Consider the following 16,445-nt stretch of genomic DNA (forward strand, 5'->3'; position numbering starts at 1 on the left):
GTTATTTTCTGGGCCGAATTTATATTAAACGCAGATCTATAGTCTAACATGAGATTCGAACTAGTATTCCCGCTGATAATCAAACCTGAATCCTATGCATTACAGACGAGAACGACCAATGACAAGGAAAATCAAACAGATATTCAACTTTTATCCTTGTTTTGAAACGTTTCTCATCTCTCTTTAATAATAATAATAATAATAATAATAATAATAATAATAATAATAATAATAATAATAATAATAATAATAATAATAATAATAATAACGAATGATTCTTAATTACAACATTCCTTTAAATGTGAAATGTTGCAACTCCACTTAGAGGTGGTATGGAATCCAGTAATGTGTAGGTAACTTAGCGAAAATATTAAGTCGATATTTAAATTTCATGGAATTACTGGTTCTCATTTTCTCTTTGATCAATGAAACTGTTATTCTTAAGGAAAGAAGTAATTTTATTTGAAGAAAAAGTTATCGCATAAAATGAAACTTCTAGTTGTATACACATTTTATAATATATTTTATATAATAATACGATAACATGGTACTACAGCAAAGTACGCTCAAGATGTGTTCAACATTTATCCAAATTTTGGTTGGTTAATTGAAGTTTAATGTTCCTTTTCGATATGGAGGTTATACAAAGTGAAACTTACTGTTAGAGTGGGATCCAGACGACTACAGGGGTTTGTGTTTTAGGTTCTGTTGAAGTAAGGAAAAAACGCACGTTTACTCTTAAAAATATATATACATTTACTTCCATATACGTATATTGGTAAAAAATATAATGGAAAAGTAACGTCGCTGTCAGTACAAATCAGTATATATTATATTATTTAATTAATATATTGAAGTTTTACCATTGATGTTATATGACACTTGACCAATGGATTTTCTCGGTCTACTCTCGTTTCCTTCCACTTTTTCATTCCACCAATTCTTTCATCATTCACTTCATTTAACCATCGTCTCTCGTAGCTTAATCGTGGCACGTTAAGCTCAAAGACTTCAATTTATATGACACTTCAGTTACAATTTTGTAGGATTTGAATTGCATAAAGTATTTTCTGCTGTTGATATGATGGCTGAATCTTCCGTAAGCCCACCCGGCGGTCTAGTAGCTAGTGGGCTTCTTTCTTGTCGGGATCCGGGATTCGATTCGCCTTGAATGCATTATATTTTAAACTGTAAGCTTATAGCCTCGATGTTGATATGGGCCACTAACATCCAACCAACTTTAACATATCACGAGAGAAGTAAATATCTGTAGGGCTATATTAGATATTTATATTTTATTTGTATGCATTATTTGTGATGACAGAAAGTTTTGCCATGGTGCATGTTTTCTTTCCTTTTTTTTAATTAAGAGCTGTGATGTGGTTATTAGAGATTGCTGCAGAAGTCCCTTACTATCCTACATATAATGCCTAGGGGAAGTCGTACGATAGGTATGACCTTGACGGCAGCCATATTGAAATCTCCAATTTTGTATTAAGGTCAAGTTTTTAAAATGGGAATAGGGTAATATGATGCATGATTTCGGGCTAGAATTTATTTAAGAAAAAAAAAACAATGGTGAAGTTAGTTTTAAGATACGCGCATTTGGGGAAAAGTTATAGGCATATTAATTGTTTATACTTACTATGTGCGTAAGTCTCTTACCTCCGCTTCTAACCCGCGTATTAATGATAATAAATGGATAAAAGCTTCGGTAATACATACTATGCCTAGAGGCAAGTGTTAGGGTAAGGATAACCTTGACGGCATCCATCTCGAAATCCACCATTTTGAATTAAAGTGAAGTTTTGAAAAATGAAAACCATAGCATGTGACACACATTTTAATAGCATTTTTTTCCAAAAGAAAGCTAATGGTATGCTTATTTTTGTTCTCTAGTTAACCAGTATAAATTTAGGACTGCTTCTAATGTGCACCAAGTGTCCATTATTCTATCTTTCAAATCCACAACTCTCCTAATTTTCACAGCATATTTTAAGATTCCAACTGCACTTTGCAATTGTTGCCGTGGCTCATGTTTTCTGAATTTATTACACTTTTTACGAGTTGCGATTTGGCAGTTCATGAATAGTGTTGGGATAAGCATCCAGCAATCTTTCTGAATTTTGAAGACTTGCAATGTAATTATTTATTTCCTATATCTGCCCTTAAAATACTCATTTACTGACATAAATCATCGCACAACGAAACAACTCCAACTCTGCATTCAGGTAAACCAAAGATGTATCTTGTAATGGATAGTAGATGAGACGAGAAATCAAATAAAATTTCATTCCAAAAGGGAAAACGAAATATGATTGTTGTGTAATTCAATCGTCTTTTGTTTTGTTTTACATTTATTTCTTTATTGTTCATTTATTTATTTTCTATGGTATTTTTTTTAGCTAGTCAGACAAAATGTCATTCGTTCTCTAGTGATTGTTGTCGAATGTTCATATTTGTAAAATTTATAATAATTTTTGATCGGGAACTCAATTAAATTAAATCTCTTTATAAACAAGTTACCTGTTTTCATATTATATTCATGGTACAAACAGCGTGTTGGAAACAGTCATATTATGCCTCTTTGCTATTTTCTATCATTCGTGGTGTTCCTTAAAAGTTGCATTTTATTAAAAATATTTTATTGTTTGTCGTTTCCGCAACATGTAGGCTACATTTCCTGATACTTTTCTGTTCATATAACAATTTGTTATGATTTCATTTGTATCTCTTTACGTCAACTTTGTCCATAGGCTTCTCATGTATTCTGCTTTGAAATAAATAATTACATTGCAAGTCTTCAAAATTCAGAAAGATTGCTGGATGCTTATTTAAACATTATTCATGAGCTGACAAATCGCAACTCTTAAAAAGTGTAATAAATTTAGAAAACATGAGCCATAGCAACAATTGCAAAGTGCAGTTGGAATCTTAAAATATGCTGTGAAAATTAGGAGAGTTGCGAATTTGAAAGATAGAAAAATGGACACTTGGTGCACATTAGAAGCAGTCCTAAATTCATACTGGTTAACTAGAGAACAAAAATAAGCATACCATTAGCTTTCTTTTGGAAAAAATTGCTATTAAAATGATGTGTCACATACTATGGTTTTCATTTTTCAAAACTTCACTTTAATTCAAAATGGCAGATTTCAAGATGGATGCTGTCAAGGTTACCCTTACTGTAGCACTTGCCTCTAGGCATAATATGTATTACTGAAGCTTTTATCCACTTATTATCATTAATACGCGGGTTAGAAGTGGAGGTAAGAGACTTAAGCACATAGTAAGTATAAACAATTGATATGCCTATAACTTTTCCCCAAATGCGCGTATCTTAAAACTAACTTCACCATTGTTTTTCTGATTAAATTCTAGCTCGAAATTATGTACCATATTACCCTATTCCCATTTTAAAAACTTGACCTTAATTCAAAATGGCGGATTTCAATATGGCTGCCGTCAAGGTCATACCTATCATACGACTTCCCTCTAGGCCTTATATGTTTCTACATGGTTTTTCTTTTATTAACACTCCGTTTACATAGGGTAATAAGGGACTTCTGCAGTAATCTCTAATAACCACATCACAACTCTTAAAAAATATTTTAAAAAAATAGAAAACATGCACCATGGCAAAAATTTGACATCACAAATAATGCATACATGCCCTCTATCAGAAAATAACATTTCATTGAAATCGGAGCCCGACACCTGGGTGATGTCCCTTGTTAGACTTGAGCATTAATATTTGTATATTTCTACAGTAATACGAGGTTTGTTAATGAACGAACTTCTAAAATAGCTCGTAAACGTACTGCAGTTACTGAGCACACCTCCTGTCAGATTTAGACAACAGACTGTCATTTGCCTCGTTGCGCTATGACTGTTAGTCGCCGAGCTGGAGTCGCTGAATTGAGCACATGCACAAGGTGTTCGTCGGATTAGTGACAAAATGACAATGAAAGAGCCTGAAGAACGTTTGTGTGTGAAATTTTCCTACAAACTTGACGATATTTTTACAGAAACATTTGAATTTCTTTTCAGTTCATTCAGGGTCTTCTCGTCCAAAAAATGTACGCATAAGTTGGACAAAGATCAAGATGACGTTGATTGTGTTTTTTGATTGGAAAGGCATTTTTCATTATTAATTTGTACCAGGACATTAGGACCAACCAGGACAGTTGTACCAGGACATTTTAGCACGTTTGAGGATGTGCGCAGGAAGAGGCCCGAATTGTGGGTAAACTAAACTTCGATGGTGCATCATGCTAATGCGAGCTGGCTCAAGCGTCACTCCCTATCCGCAGTTATCTGGCAAAACATCAGATTCTCGTTATTCCCCATCTACCTTGTTCTCCACACTTAGCTCCAGCAGACTTTTTTCCGTTTCCCAAAGTTAAAATTCCTTTTAAAAGATGTCGTTTTCAGACAATGGAGGAGATTCAAGAGAATGCACGCCATCAAAGAAAGTGCGTTCCAGGAAGCTTCTCATAAATGGAAGAAACGTTGCGAACGGTGCATTGCCAGTAGCGAGGCTACTTTGAGGGAGACAGTTCTTAGAATGCAAGATGATCAATGCAGATTTTACAGCAAAAGTTTTTTAACATTGTTAGAACAAGATTTAGGTTTAGATTTGAGCCTTAATATTTGTATAACCGCGTGTTAGTTAGTGGGAAAACTAAAAAAAAAGTTAAATGTAAACAATTCGAGGTTTTAATTAAGCACTACTTTAATCTACAATGCAAATAGGTCGAGATCTCGGATGCAACAGCTAGTAATTATAACAAGGATGGCACAATAGTGGGTCATAAGGTCAAATTCTTTATTAACATTTAGGGCGTCGAATGGATATCAATTGAATCAGATAGCTACTTAGATGTTAGAAGCTCGGTCAAAAAGTAATGCATAAACAACTATAGCTTGGTAATGGTAAGCACTAGAGAAAGGAAATTTTGTAAGTAGAAACATGGTTGTTTACCACCTAACTGACACTTATCTTTTTTAATGTTCATTTATCACAGGTAATCCGTCATGGAGGATTAACATGATACCCTACGACGCCACCGCATCGAATTCTACTACAAATTAGGGGATCATTCAGCAACATCGATTCATATTAAGCTGCTGCCAGCCAATGAGGACAATACAATGAATCGAAGTAATCTGTTTCGATGAGTTCAGAGATAGGAGCATGGTGACTGCAGCATCTAGGACCAACCACAATTAACCTTCACATCCGACGAAAATATATAAGTGAATGAAGAACTCATCTAAAATGATAAATGCACTACAAAGAGACAAATCAATGATCAAAGAGGTCTAGTAAAAGGATCTGCGTTAACGCTAATCCAACGATTTGGATGCGGAAAAGATTGTGCTCTCTGCATTCCAGGGCTTTTCACAAGGAAGATCTTAGAACTCATGTGATGATCGTCTCTAAAATATTCTCTGGGGAGTTTCAGGACTATTTCGTGGAGTTATCACATGTAAAATAGTGCCATCGGAATCATATCTGTTTGGACGACTGAAGGTTTAACTACATGAAAAACCATTTCAAGATGACAACCAGTCCATTCCGTGTGCGAAAAGTAGCATAATGACCAACCTTAAGAGTATTACGAATGTGCATTCGTGTCATAGAAAAAAAAAGATGGCTGCAGAACAGTGAAACAAGTCGATCATATTTTGAATGACATTTCCAATACGAATACTAAGATGATTGCAGTACAGTGAAGTAAGTCGGTAATATATTGAATGCCATTTCCAATACTGAAGCAAAGATGGCTGCAGTACAGTGAAGTAAGTCCATAATATATTGAATGGTTTTCCAACACGGATACAAAGATGACTGCCATACAGCGAAAGAAGTCATGAATGACATTTCCAATACGGAAACAAAGATGGCTGCAATACAGTGAAACAAGTAGGTAATATGACATTTCGTTTATGACATTTCGTTTATGACATTTCGTTTATGACATTTCATAAACGAAAGGATCAAGGCTTATCTACAAAATTGTACTTTTCTAGTGCTTATCGTTACCAATAAGCTACAGTGGATTATGCGTCATATTTTGACCGACCTTTGTATATTTAAATGTCTAAGTATACAAGATCAACAAACTTTAATGAAGGATATACATATAGAGGTGCTATTGGTGGTACGCGCATTAAAATTCTTGCCTACATCTACCATCTTGATCTCTCAGTTCATTGCTTTATATAAGAAACTATTTTTCTCTTTGTACTTGAAGTAAACGTCGATTTTAATGTTTTCATTTTGTACTGATTTCTTCTTCATATCTTACAATTCCAATGCGTTAAAAATCAAATTTAGTTCAAATATTTGTCATCTCCATAAGCTATGTAAAAGAAGAAGCCTTCTATGACTGGCTCAACAATGCTAGGCCAAACTAGAAACGTAAGCTAGAAACTTGAAATATGGAAAGTACATAGGATTTGTGACGTAAAGTATCATAAGGAAGTTTTTATTTTGGAAATTTGATGTGAACAGGGAGATAAGGAAGCTGCAATTGTTGTAACAAGGTTACTACTAAGGGGGCAGACTACTGAAAAAGATACAAAAGCTAACCATTTTTTGAAGTGAAAAGAGATAATGAAATGCAACTTACCACAATACGAATCAAAAGAATTTTCAGTGTTGCCATCCATAGAAATTACAATATGGCCAGAATATGAATTACCCAAAAATCTAGGTCAAATGTAAAGAAAAGGTCTGAACGTGTATTTATTTTTTTAAAAAAAATGAAAAGTGCAAAAGTCTTGTCTTTAAACATAACTATTCCGAGATATGTAAGTGTATAAATGTAAGATTCATGAAACCACATTCTTCTCGTACAAAGAATATAGGACTTGTGGTAGTTTCATATACAAATACAAATTCCGTCTTAAAAAGCAATTCACATCTATTGAATCAAGGAAACACCTAAATGACTTAGATCTATATAAGCAAGCCCGTATCCAAGGGGATCTAGGAGACCGTTCCCCCCTAAATTTTTACTGGCCTCCTCACAGTTTTCACGGTAGGCTTGCAAAAGAATTATAATATGGTGATGAACTATAGTATGGTTAGATCAGGACCCAACTAACTTCTACCGCCCCCCCTACATTTTTGGGTTGGGGACCGGCCTGTATATACGACCTGTGACATTACACAGTATCATGATGTTTCACAAAATTTCTCACGGAGAGCACTTCCAATACACGGAGAGGAGAGGGTGAAAGTAGTACAGCTAAAATACTAGTAACCGACGTTGAGCACGATCGGAGATGTGGCTCAGAAGGGAAAACTCTCCATTTGGGCAATCCCTTAAGTCATCACTACATATATACATTCTAGTATCTGTGATATAATTACATTTTGCATTATTTATTGATTTAATTCGTTTATACTTTCATGTTTGAACATTGAGATTATGTAAGATTTAGTTTAACATTAGGTCCGAATCAAATATTTTCCATTAGTTTCGAGCTCGGATCTTCTGTAAGAAAAGTGGTGGTAGTAGTGGTGAATTACGAGTTAAAATGTTCATTTCAGCAGCCAGGCTATATAACACGTGGACGTAAAGCTTAATGTAAAGTCCGTACCACATGAGCTCTCGCCGGGAAACAAACACGCCTTCCGTGCCGAAGACACGTACACTAACCATATAGCTACGGGGGAGCACCTCCCGTTACAAAGGCGAGAACGCTAAACATATAATCACAGAGTTGTACCATACATACTTTAATGGATGCAGTCTCCTTTGGATGATAAATGAAATCTGTCTTCTTATAATTTTGACACGTCCTATACAACTGATACGAGCGGTTCTGGGTTCGATTCCCGGTGGAGGCACTCGGTCGAAAAAGTGTAAAAGCATTTTCGGGCCAGTCATCCTGATTGAGGTTTTTCTCGGGTTTCCCCATTCACACCAGACAAATGCTGGGATGGTACGTAACACATAGGTCCCAGGCCGCTTCCTTGCTTCCCTTTCCTCAGATAGGGTGATCGCCGAGAGACATCATCCCTCACGTAACGGGCTAACATGATCATAGGTGCCGAAATCCTAGAAATGTAATTCTTAAATTCTGAAGGTATTTCACAACATTTTATTGAAAAATAGAGTCATGGCTAGTAGTACTTTTGGTGAAATAAACTCATTATGAAATAATTACCCGTATTAGATGTTTGTGCAACACAAATTGTGCATTTTAAGTGTAGTTTCCTTGCCAGACGTGTATTGTTTGTAACATAGCTTTTTTAGAAAAAAGCAAAAAAAAATCAACCACCATCAATGTTTATTAAAATATCTTTTCAAAGGGTATTCTTTTGTATTTGGCGTGTACCATTCTTACACCTAGTCAAAGAGGCTATGAACCTTCTCTTCGCATGCCTGACATATTGTTCTACTTCTATCCGTCGCAGTTGTGGACCAGTGTTTTGTGATCTCGGCCAAGTCTTGCGTCTCGACTCGTGTTAAAAAGAAAAAGCCTCCAACAATTTTGGAGGACGCGCTCTTTATAAACCAACATGTATGTGACGTCATAATGTGCTTTTAATTTCGACTACTCCAATTTTTCTGCTCCACTAGCAAACACACACACATATATATATACACATTTCCACATACATCATCATCCACCTATCATATATGTTTTTGTCATTTGAGTACAGCTTGCTATTCTGCCACCCGCTATACCACACTGTTCGGTATTAATAATATGCACATACGTGTGATACATAAAGACGGTATAGTTAATAAAGTATATACTACTTGCAAGAAGAAGTAATTACCAAAATATAATTAACAGAATTATACTTCATTCCGATGGTTCGGATGCTCTCGGAACAATTCGGGTTCTTGACGTTTTCTTTCGGTTTCTCTTGCCAAGCTGATATTTTTGCCCTCGTGGGTTTGCCGATTTACTCGCGTCTACTTAGATGCTGCAGCACCTCCTCTTAAAACAAGAAAGAAAAGATATATATATACATACATATATATACGTGCATACACCTTCGACTTGTTTCGCTTCCTTTCGGTCATTGTCGTATTTTTCTTTTTCTCTGATTTTTTCTTCTTCTTCTATTACTTTTTTTCTTCGCATGCAACCACATTTTCGGCGCACGTTCCAATCCCTAAGCTCGTCTTGGACGAAAGGAACACCGGGTTCGGTGCGCGTTCACGTAACACTCTGTAACTACTCTCGCTTGCAGTAGTATATAACCCTAATAATTAGAAACAGAAATCTGATTGCAAGTTCTAGATTCGACCCTTCGGACAAATCACGCGGATCTTTATCAAAACGGCTTTCCCACCTGCAGAATTTATGCATTTCGACAGTGATCATGTATTTTCGTGTGTGAGCTATTCTAGTGATACCAAGTGTTGTGATAAGTGGAATAACACTATTTATCCAAATTGTGCTGAATATAAGTGGTTCTCATAATTACAATAAATTAATACGTGTATTCTTTTATGTTTGCGTTAATGAAAGGTGTGCTTGATATTCTGGTGTTATCAATTAATACTCGAGATCTTCATCTAATATGAAACTTTCGTCTTTCGATTCTATTTCTAAAGGCGACCTTCTATTGATCATATTAATGTTATTTGTGAACACGATTGGCCAAAATGTTATTTTACAATAATATCAATTTTAGTGCTGGTAGTATAATATCGAGGTAAGAACTATGACATTAGGATAATGGTTCTACTAAGACTAAAAATATTACGTATTCTAGTTTGACGAACTTTTTGTGTATGACGTTACTGGACTGACATTTCCTTTTTTTCCTTACCACTATACAAATTGTATCCCCCTTTTCCTCTCCCTTTTTTTAGTCAAATCTTTCCCCTACCCCCTTTACCTGTGATAACGAAAGATGGCAGATAGAAGAGGCAGTAATGATGATATAAGCGGAATGGGTAAACCACGTGAACAATCAAAAGGAAAACGTAAAAGTAAAAAATCCAAAGAACGATGGTTGTTGACCAGGAAAACATGGAGGTATATGGCCGATGCAGGAAGACGTCTTATACCCGAAGGAGCTCTCAACAGACCAGAGGACATTCCAAAGATTGAATCTTACTTTCAAGAAGTGTGTCGAGGAGAGAGTAAATTTTTGTTATGGAGAAAAACTCCCTGCCCTCCTGCTGGTCCCAAGGCGAAGGAATTAAAAGAAAGAGTAGCTTCAGAACAGGCACAAGAAGAAGAAGAGGAAGGTGCTGTTGGTGGAGAGGGAGTAATAACTGATCCTGATTTTGATCCTCAAATATTTGAAAAACTTAAATATGATTTGGGGCAACAGGGTTTTCCAGGAGCTTCACGGCGGTCGCTAGTTTTACTAGAACACGGTTACCATTGGATGGGTTATGGCGACGAAATTACCGCAAGTAGACTTCCAGCTGTGAGCGAAGGTAAGACTGGTGAAGAAATTGGTGGAGATGACGACGACGAAGAAGAAGACGATGATGAATATGCAATCGGAAGTTGGCGTAATCTTGGAAGGTCAAGGTCAGGTTCAAGAAAAAAGAAAGACGAGTCAGAGGAGGAGGTGGCTAGGAGGAGGGCTGCTGTTTCGGAACCAAAATTTAAAGAAAAATCTATTCAAACAGATCCATTACCGTTGAGAATTATGAAAGTGATTGAAGATGAACTTAAAAAGGCCAAAGAGAAGGAGGAAGAACAAGAAAAAGAAGGGAAGAAGGATAAAGGAAGTTTCCGAAGGAAAAGCAGTGCCGATGCTATTGAAGATGAATTTTCGCCTTCAGTTGGTGACACCATAAAACGATATTTAAGAATGGCACGTAAAAAGAGTCTCGAGAAAGATAAAGCTGACAGATTTAAGACAGTGAATTACGATCGTACTCTACGATACATTAAACCTAAAGGCATTCCAATAGATGAGGAGGAAGAAAAGGCTAAGAAGGAGAATGAAGAAGCTGAAGGAGGGAAAGGTACTCAACCAGAAGAAAGTTGGTTAAGCATTTTAAAAGATATAAAAATTGAAAGTGCAACAGAGGAGATCACTTACCCAGAAACACCTCCGTCATCTTCTAAGTGGTCTTCAATGTATGATCCAAAATTACAAGTAGGAACTGACGAACAAAGACTGGTAGCCTCAGGTATAAGCTCAGATCAGGAATCGGATGTAGGAGTACCATCAAGTAGATTTACAAGTTCACGTAGTAGTGTAGAGACTGTGTACGGAGTGACACCAACACCTGAAACTACAGGAGGATCTTCCATCCCGAGTGCAACGGTAGTTATCCCAAGTGCAACGGGAGCCATACCAAGGATGGTAACTTATTCGACTTCTGCCATTCCATCCCCAATATCTCCTCATATCGTATCCCCAGTTCTGACTGTGCATCCACAAACTACTGTACAACAGCAACCACAACAAGACGTGACAACTTCAGGTAAACATTCTTTCTTCTCCTCGATATTACATGGTTTACATGGGTCGCATAGCAGTAGCGCCCAAGTGTCATCATCTTCTGCTCCATCTCAGTCTGTTTCTTCATCTGGCCATGTTGTTTCCACAGCCATGCAGAAGTCCAAGTCTTCATCGAGTGTCATGCATCATGGCAGTCGGCTCATGTCGAAGAAGATTTGGAGATCGAGGTCCAAGAGTCAAAGTCGGGCCACACCATCTGCAACCTCTACTTGGACACCGCAGGTGAGTAAACTTAACTACATTTTCTAAGATTAATTTTACTGTTTAATACTAACTGGATGGTTTTACTGAATAACTAACAATGTTTAACTTATCAAAATTCATTGTAAAAAAAGTTAATAACCGGGCATGTTGAAATGCTGATTTTGCATGAAAAGATATTATTTTTGCGCGCCTTAAGTATGAAATAATATAAATCAAACAAGAAATATTTTCATAGAAACGCGTTATGTATATATATTATTCAAAGGTAAAGGAAAGTAACTTCATTTATCTTGACTCTGGAACTATTACTTAAATAATTAATATTTTTCTGACCAGAGTATATTCTTATTTATTAAAATTAAAATATGTCAAACAGTTTCAGTAACTTAACGTTGTCTTCATCAGACGTTAACTAGTTATTTCTGCTAGCTAACATCTGACGAAGATAATGTTAAGTTATTAAAATTGTTCGACTTATTTTTATTTTAATGAACAAGTATATATTCTGGTCAGAAAAGTATTATTATTTAAGGGAAAAGGATCTACACTTACGTCAAAATTAGTTTTCAACATGTCTCTTTTGAAAAAACAATACTTCAATAGTTTTGCAGTTTGTCGTAAGTAAATATATGTTTAATAATTAATCTTCAGAATATATTGGCAAATCAACAACATTTTTTTTTGGCCTATAACTTCAGAATTAATATGTAATTCGCGTTCGATTTTCCCAAAGCTACATCATGTTCTTTCTGCGCAAAAAATGTTATCAAATTTCGAAGAGCGCGTGAAAAAAAGTGATGGATTCTTTTATAATAGTTATATATTATAATTTCAAATATAATTATTTTCTATCAGAAATTTAATTAATTTCTGGCATTCTCAAAATTTCAAATCAACACAGTAATATATTTAGTCAAATTTTACACACATTTAAAATTATCGAGAAAATTATTCTATTGATTTTATTAATATATCAGTAAAATGGAAAAGCCTTAGCGCCTACTGATTTATTGTCAGATTGGAAACTATAAACGAAAGATAAGATATACACAATATTCTAAGCATATTTCTCTATTTTGCCACATAATCACTATACTTGTTGAGGCACTTGTCCCTTGTACCTAAAATTTTCCGATGTTCGCTGCCTAGAAGACGACCAGCTGATAACGGAATTAACAACAATGTTCTGGGCTTCGGTGTCGTTCGTGGACCTCTGTCCTGCCAGGAACCTCTTCAATGGACCAAGAAGATGGTAATCTCTGGGAGGAAACGTCTGGACTGTAGAGGAATGTTCCATAATCTACAATCCCGAACAGTGAAATCTAGCAATTGTTTTGATCGCCACGTGCGGCTTTGTACTTTCAAGGATGAAAATCACATTGCCAACATCTCGAATATCCTTATGTCAATTTCCAGATTCCTTGCGTCACCGCTGCACACTTTACACTGCTAGACACTTGTTTCCATTCACTGTCTTCATTTGTCCGTGGCTGTATATTCTCTTGTACCGTAAAAAATGAATAACACTTCGCTGCTCGTATGGCGTGGAGGTGCTGAGCACTCCGGCTATCACTAGCAACTGATAAAAGTGCCATGTGGTGAAAGATATTGGAAGTTATGTGGCCGTCCCAAGAAAAGTTTACTTTATCATCTCGATTTTGTATTAAAATGTATCACGCTCGAAATAAGATAGGTGCAAAGACTTTTCATTTTCCCTCGTATTAATATTATTTTTTTCATGTGACAACTGAATATAAGAATATCAATATTCTTTCCTTAATCATGGATGTAAACAGTGACGTTTCGAAGGCTCATCAGGTGGTAGAGTGTAGTGGATTAATGAGACAAGTGGATTAGTATGGTGTACCAAATAACGAGATATAACATCAAATAATTTATATGTAATAGGAAGATTCCGGATTCGAGCTCCAGTCCAGCCTTTCTGAATTGTTTTCCGCTTGTCTGCGAATGCATTAATAGTTATGTATCTTACTCTTTCTATAATATACATTATAATATTGAATGTGTTTTGAAATGTTTGCTATACAACTCTATACACATATACAACACATTTTACGTAACACCAATGCAATATTTTTTTTTTAATTTTTGAATATTACTTTACACGATAATTTTTAATATAATAAATAATCGATTTATATTTGATAAATGCTACTGAAAAGAAAATACTTTAAGTATACTAAAACAGTAAGACTTTACAGCAAAAAAATAATAATGGCTGTATATAACAAAATTCACATGAAGGGATTTCTGGATAAAGGGCTTAGGAAAAGGTATTACAACAGAAAACTAAGTTTGATGTTATTCTTGTGATTTGTAATGAACTTCGACCAAACGTTGCTAGTGTAAAAATATAACACTACCTACATTAAGATTCAGCAAACATTCTAGAATGACAATTCTATTTTCAATTAACTATAAACTTTTGATTTGTGAAACATCCTCTTCATACAGAAGACTATTCAATTATTGTCAACATATGAAAGATTTATGAAAAAATTAACATTCTATGTCCCTTACATTTAAATACCGCGAAAGAAAAGAAAACATGTTACTCAGTTTTCCCTATTAAAGTTATAATAATAGTATAATAATAAAAATATATTTTTTTGTGTGGAATTGTGTTTACATTAATTCGTAAATCATATATTATGTAAGTTAATAATAACAATAACGTGCTTCTATATGCAGAAATGCATTTGGCATTATATAATTGTAGTGTAAGAAGTTTCTTAGTTGCACTGGCGTCTCTGGTATGTGAAATTTGGGTTGGGGGCATTAAAGAAAGTGATTTAAATCGTAGCACTTAGTCTAAACTGTTTATTATCTTTGATTCCATTTGTTACCTTTCTGTTTACCTTCACGAACCCCCTGAGACATATCAAGATTAATCGTTTCACAACCTGAATATTATATTTTTAAAAAAAATATAATTATTATCATTTAAATGTTATTCTGTCATTAGTAAATAAATTAAACCAAAATAGGATATTGAATATTTTGCACTTCAAAATATTGCGGAGACGCGTCCCCCTGCCAGAAATGCACGTGCTTAGTTGAACACACATTTATTCAAATTCTTGACTCAAACAAGGATTTACGTACCGCACGCAGTTTTATATCTTACATTTTATATGTGTATATACGAGGGTTATTTTTTTAAGATTCTGTTGTCAATATGAACAAAAATAGTAAAAATAATGGCATATATTTCTTGCTATTTCTTCTGAACACACTAAGCTACTTTTCTAAATAGTCACCATGTTTGTTTAACTATTTATCATAGAGTTCGACAAATTTTTATATGTCCACGTCGTAGAAATCACTTGCTTGTGACCGAAGCCAATCTTCAACCGCTGTTTCTACTTCTTCATCGGCTGACCGGCGAGTAACTACTTCAAGTAGAGGAACAGATGATAATCGCTCGGCGCAAGGTCCAGGCTGTACGATGGGTAGTCCAGTAGCTCCCATCCAAAAGATCTGATTAAATCTTGAGAGTATGCTCAATTTGACTGAACATTTCAACTTCGCACACTGAACCATACACTCTAACGCTACGACCGCAACTGGTGTCGTTTCATGCCCAAAGCATGCTGGGAGACAGCACATATGCGCATTTCGACAGAAACAATCATATTCAATAGTAATCACGTAAAAACAGTCGAAGATGTAGAAGAAGGATGAAGAATTTTTGACCATAACTAACTCCTATATATCAAACGAGGTTTTTATTATGTCACTTTGATTGAATTGTGTATCCTAAAGGCAAAGATAAAAAAGTTCAAAATTTCTGCCAGAAATAGTGTGTCTAGCGAACCTCTCAAGTTAGAACGATAATCGCTCTGACTACAAACTCCTCATTAAAATTGCGAACACGTACTACAGCTTTTCGAAAATTCCGCTTTTAAGGGGAGAAGAGCATAATTTCTACAATTTTTCTTCACACTCAAATCGACATAGTCTGTCTTATCATTATGAAAAACAACCGATGCTGAACCACTTAAATTGAAATTTTCTGTCTACTGTACGCAGATTTTTTTCAGTTGCAGAAAGTGTTTTCTGTGTTAAATATGTTTAAATTAAGACTAGCTCCTGTTCATTGTGAAGAGAAGGGAATAAGACTGTCTATGCTCTATTCAAGAGTGTCGTGAAATAGAGCGATTTCTCCCATACTAATGCATACATTTTTGCCGGAACAACAACAACAATATATATATCCGTATTATGCTGGTATCCGCTAATGATAAACATCGGTAAATAGAGGTCACAAGGCATATATACATCGATATTTTGAACATTGTGCACCGAAGAAATAGCTATTTTGCCCTTCGAAGTTTTGCACTCTAACTTTAAAGAATAACTAAAATAACTATCGTATTTGAGGTACGTAAATGTAATTTTTATTCCTATAATTCGGTGTCTACCAATGTTGTGAAATAAATATTATTTGAGTGGTCAACATCACCATAAAGTTTTGACTTTATATCATTATTTTTATTATACAAATTGTTACTTTTTATATTTTTCTTTACATAGTTAATTAAAAAGTAACGGTAATTTAACAACATACCTGGAAACAGCAGATGGCCGTACATTATCAGAGGCGGAGGACCTACAGAGGTAAACAAGGCGAATTTTTAACCCTAATAACCATCCTACATATTAAAGGAAGGGGAAAGTTTACCAAGAGAAACAGATATATATGTTGCATTTAAGCAAACAACAACACACATTTATAAAATCACTTCTC

General features: G+C 35.2%; 1 protein-coding gene and 1 long non-coding RNA gene across 2 annotated transcripts in view; one reads left to right on the top strand and one right to left on the bottom strand.

Annotated features, from left to right (window-relative positions):
• The window catches only part of LOC145680972 (uncharacterized), a 405,154-nt gene that overhangs the window by 346,550 nt on the left and 42,159 nt on the right, over positions 1–16,445 (bottom strand). The window lies entirely within an intron of this gene.
• The window catches only part of LOC145680973 (uncharacterized), a 233,127-nt gene continuing 225,625 nt past the window's right edge, over positions 8,944–16,445 (top strand). Inside the window, exon 1 of the mRNA XM_081752191.1 lies at positions 8,944–11,692. Coding sequence (XP_081608317.1) covers positions 9,893–11,692 — 1,800 coding nt within the window. The 5' untranslated portion in view covers positions 8,944–9,892. The remainder of the gene's footprint in view (positions 11,693–16,445) is intronic.

The sequence above is a fragment of the Thermobia domestica genome, chromosome 3 (assembly GCF_964235325.1).
Source record: "Thermobia domestica chromosome 3, izTheDome1.hap1.1, whole genome shotgun sequence".
Taxonomy (NCBI): domain Eukaryota; kingdom Metazoa; phylum Arthropoda; class Insecta; order Zygentoma; family Lepismatidae; genus Thermobia; species Thermobia domestica.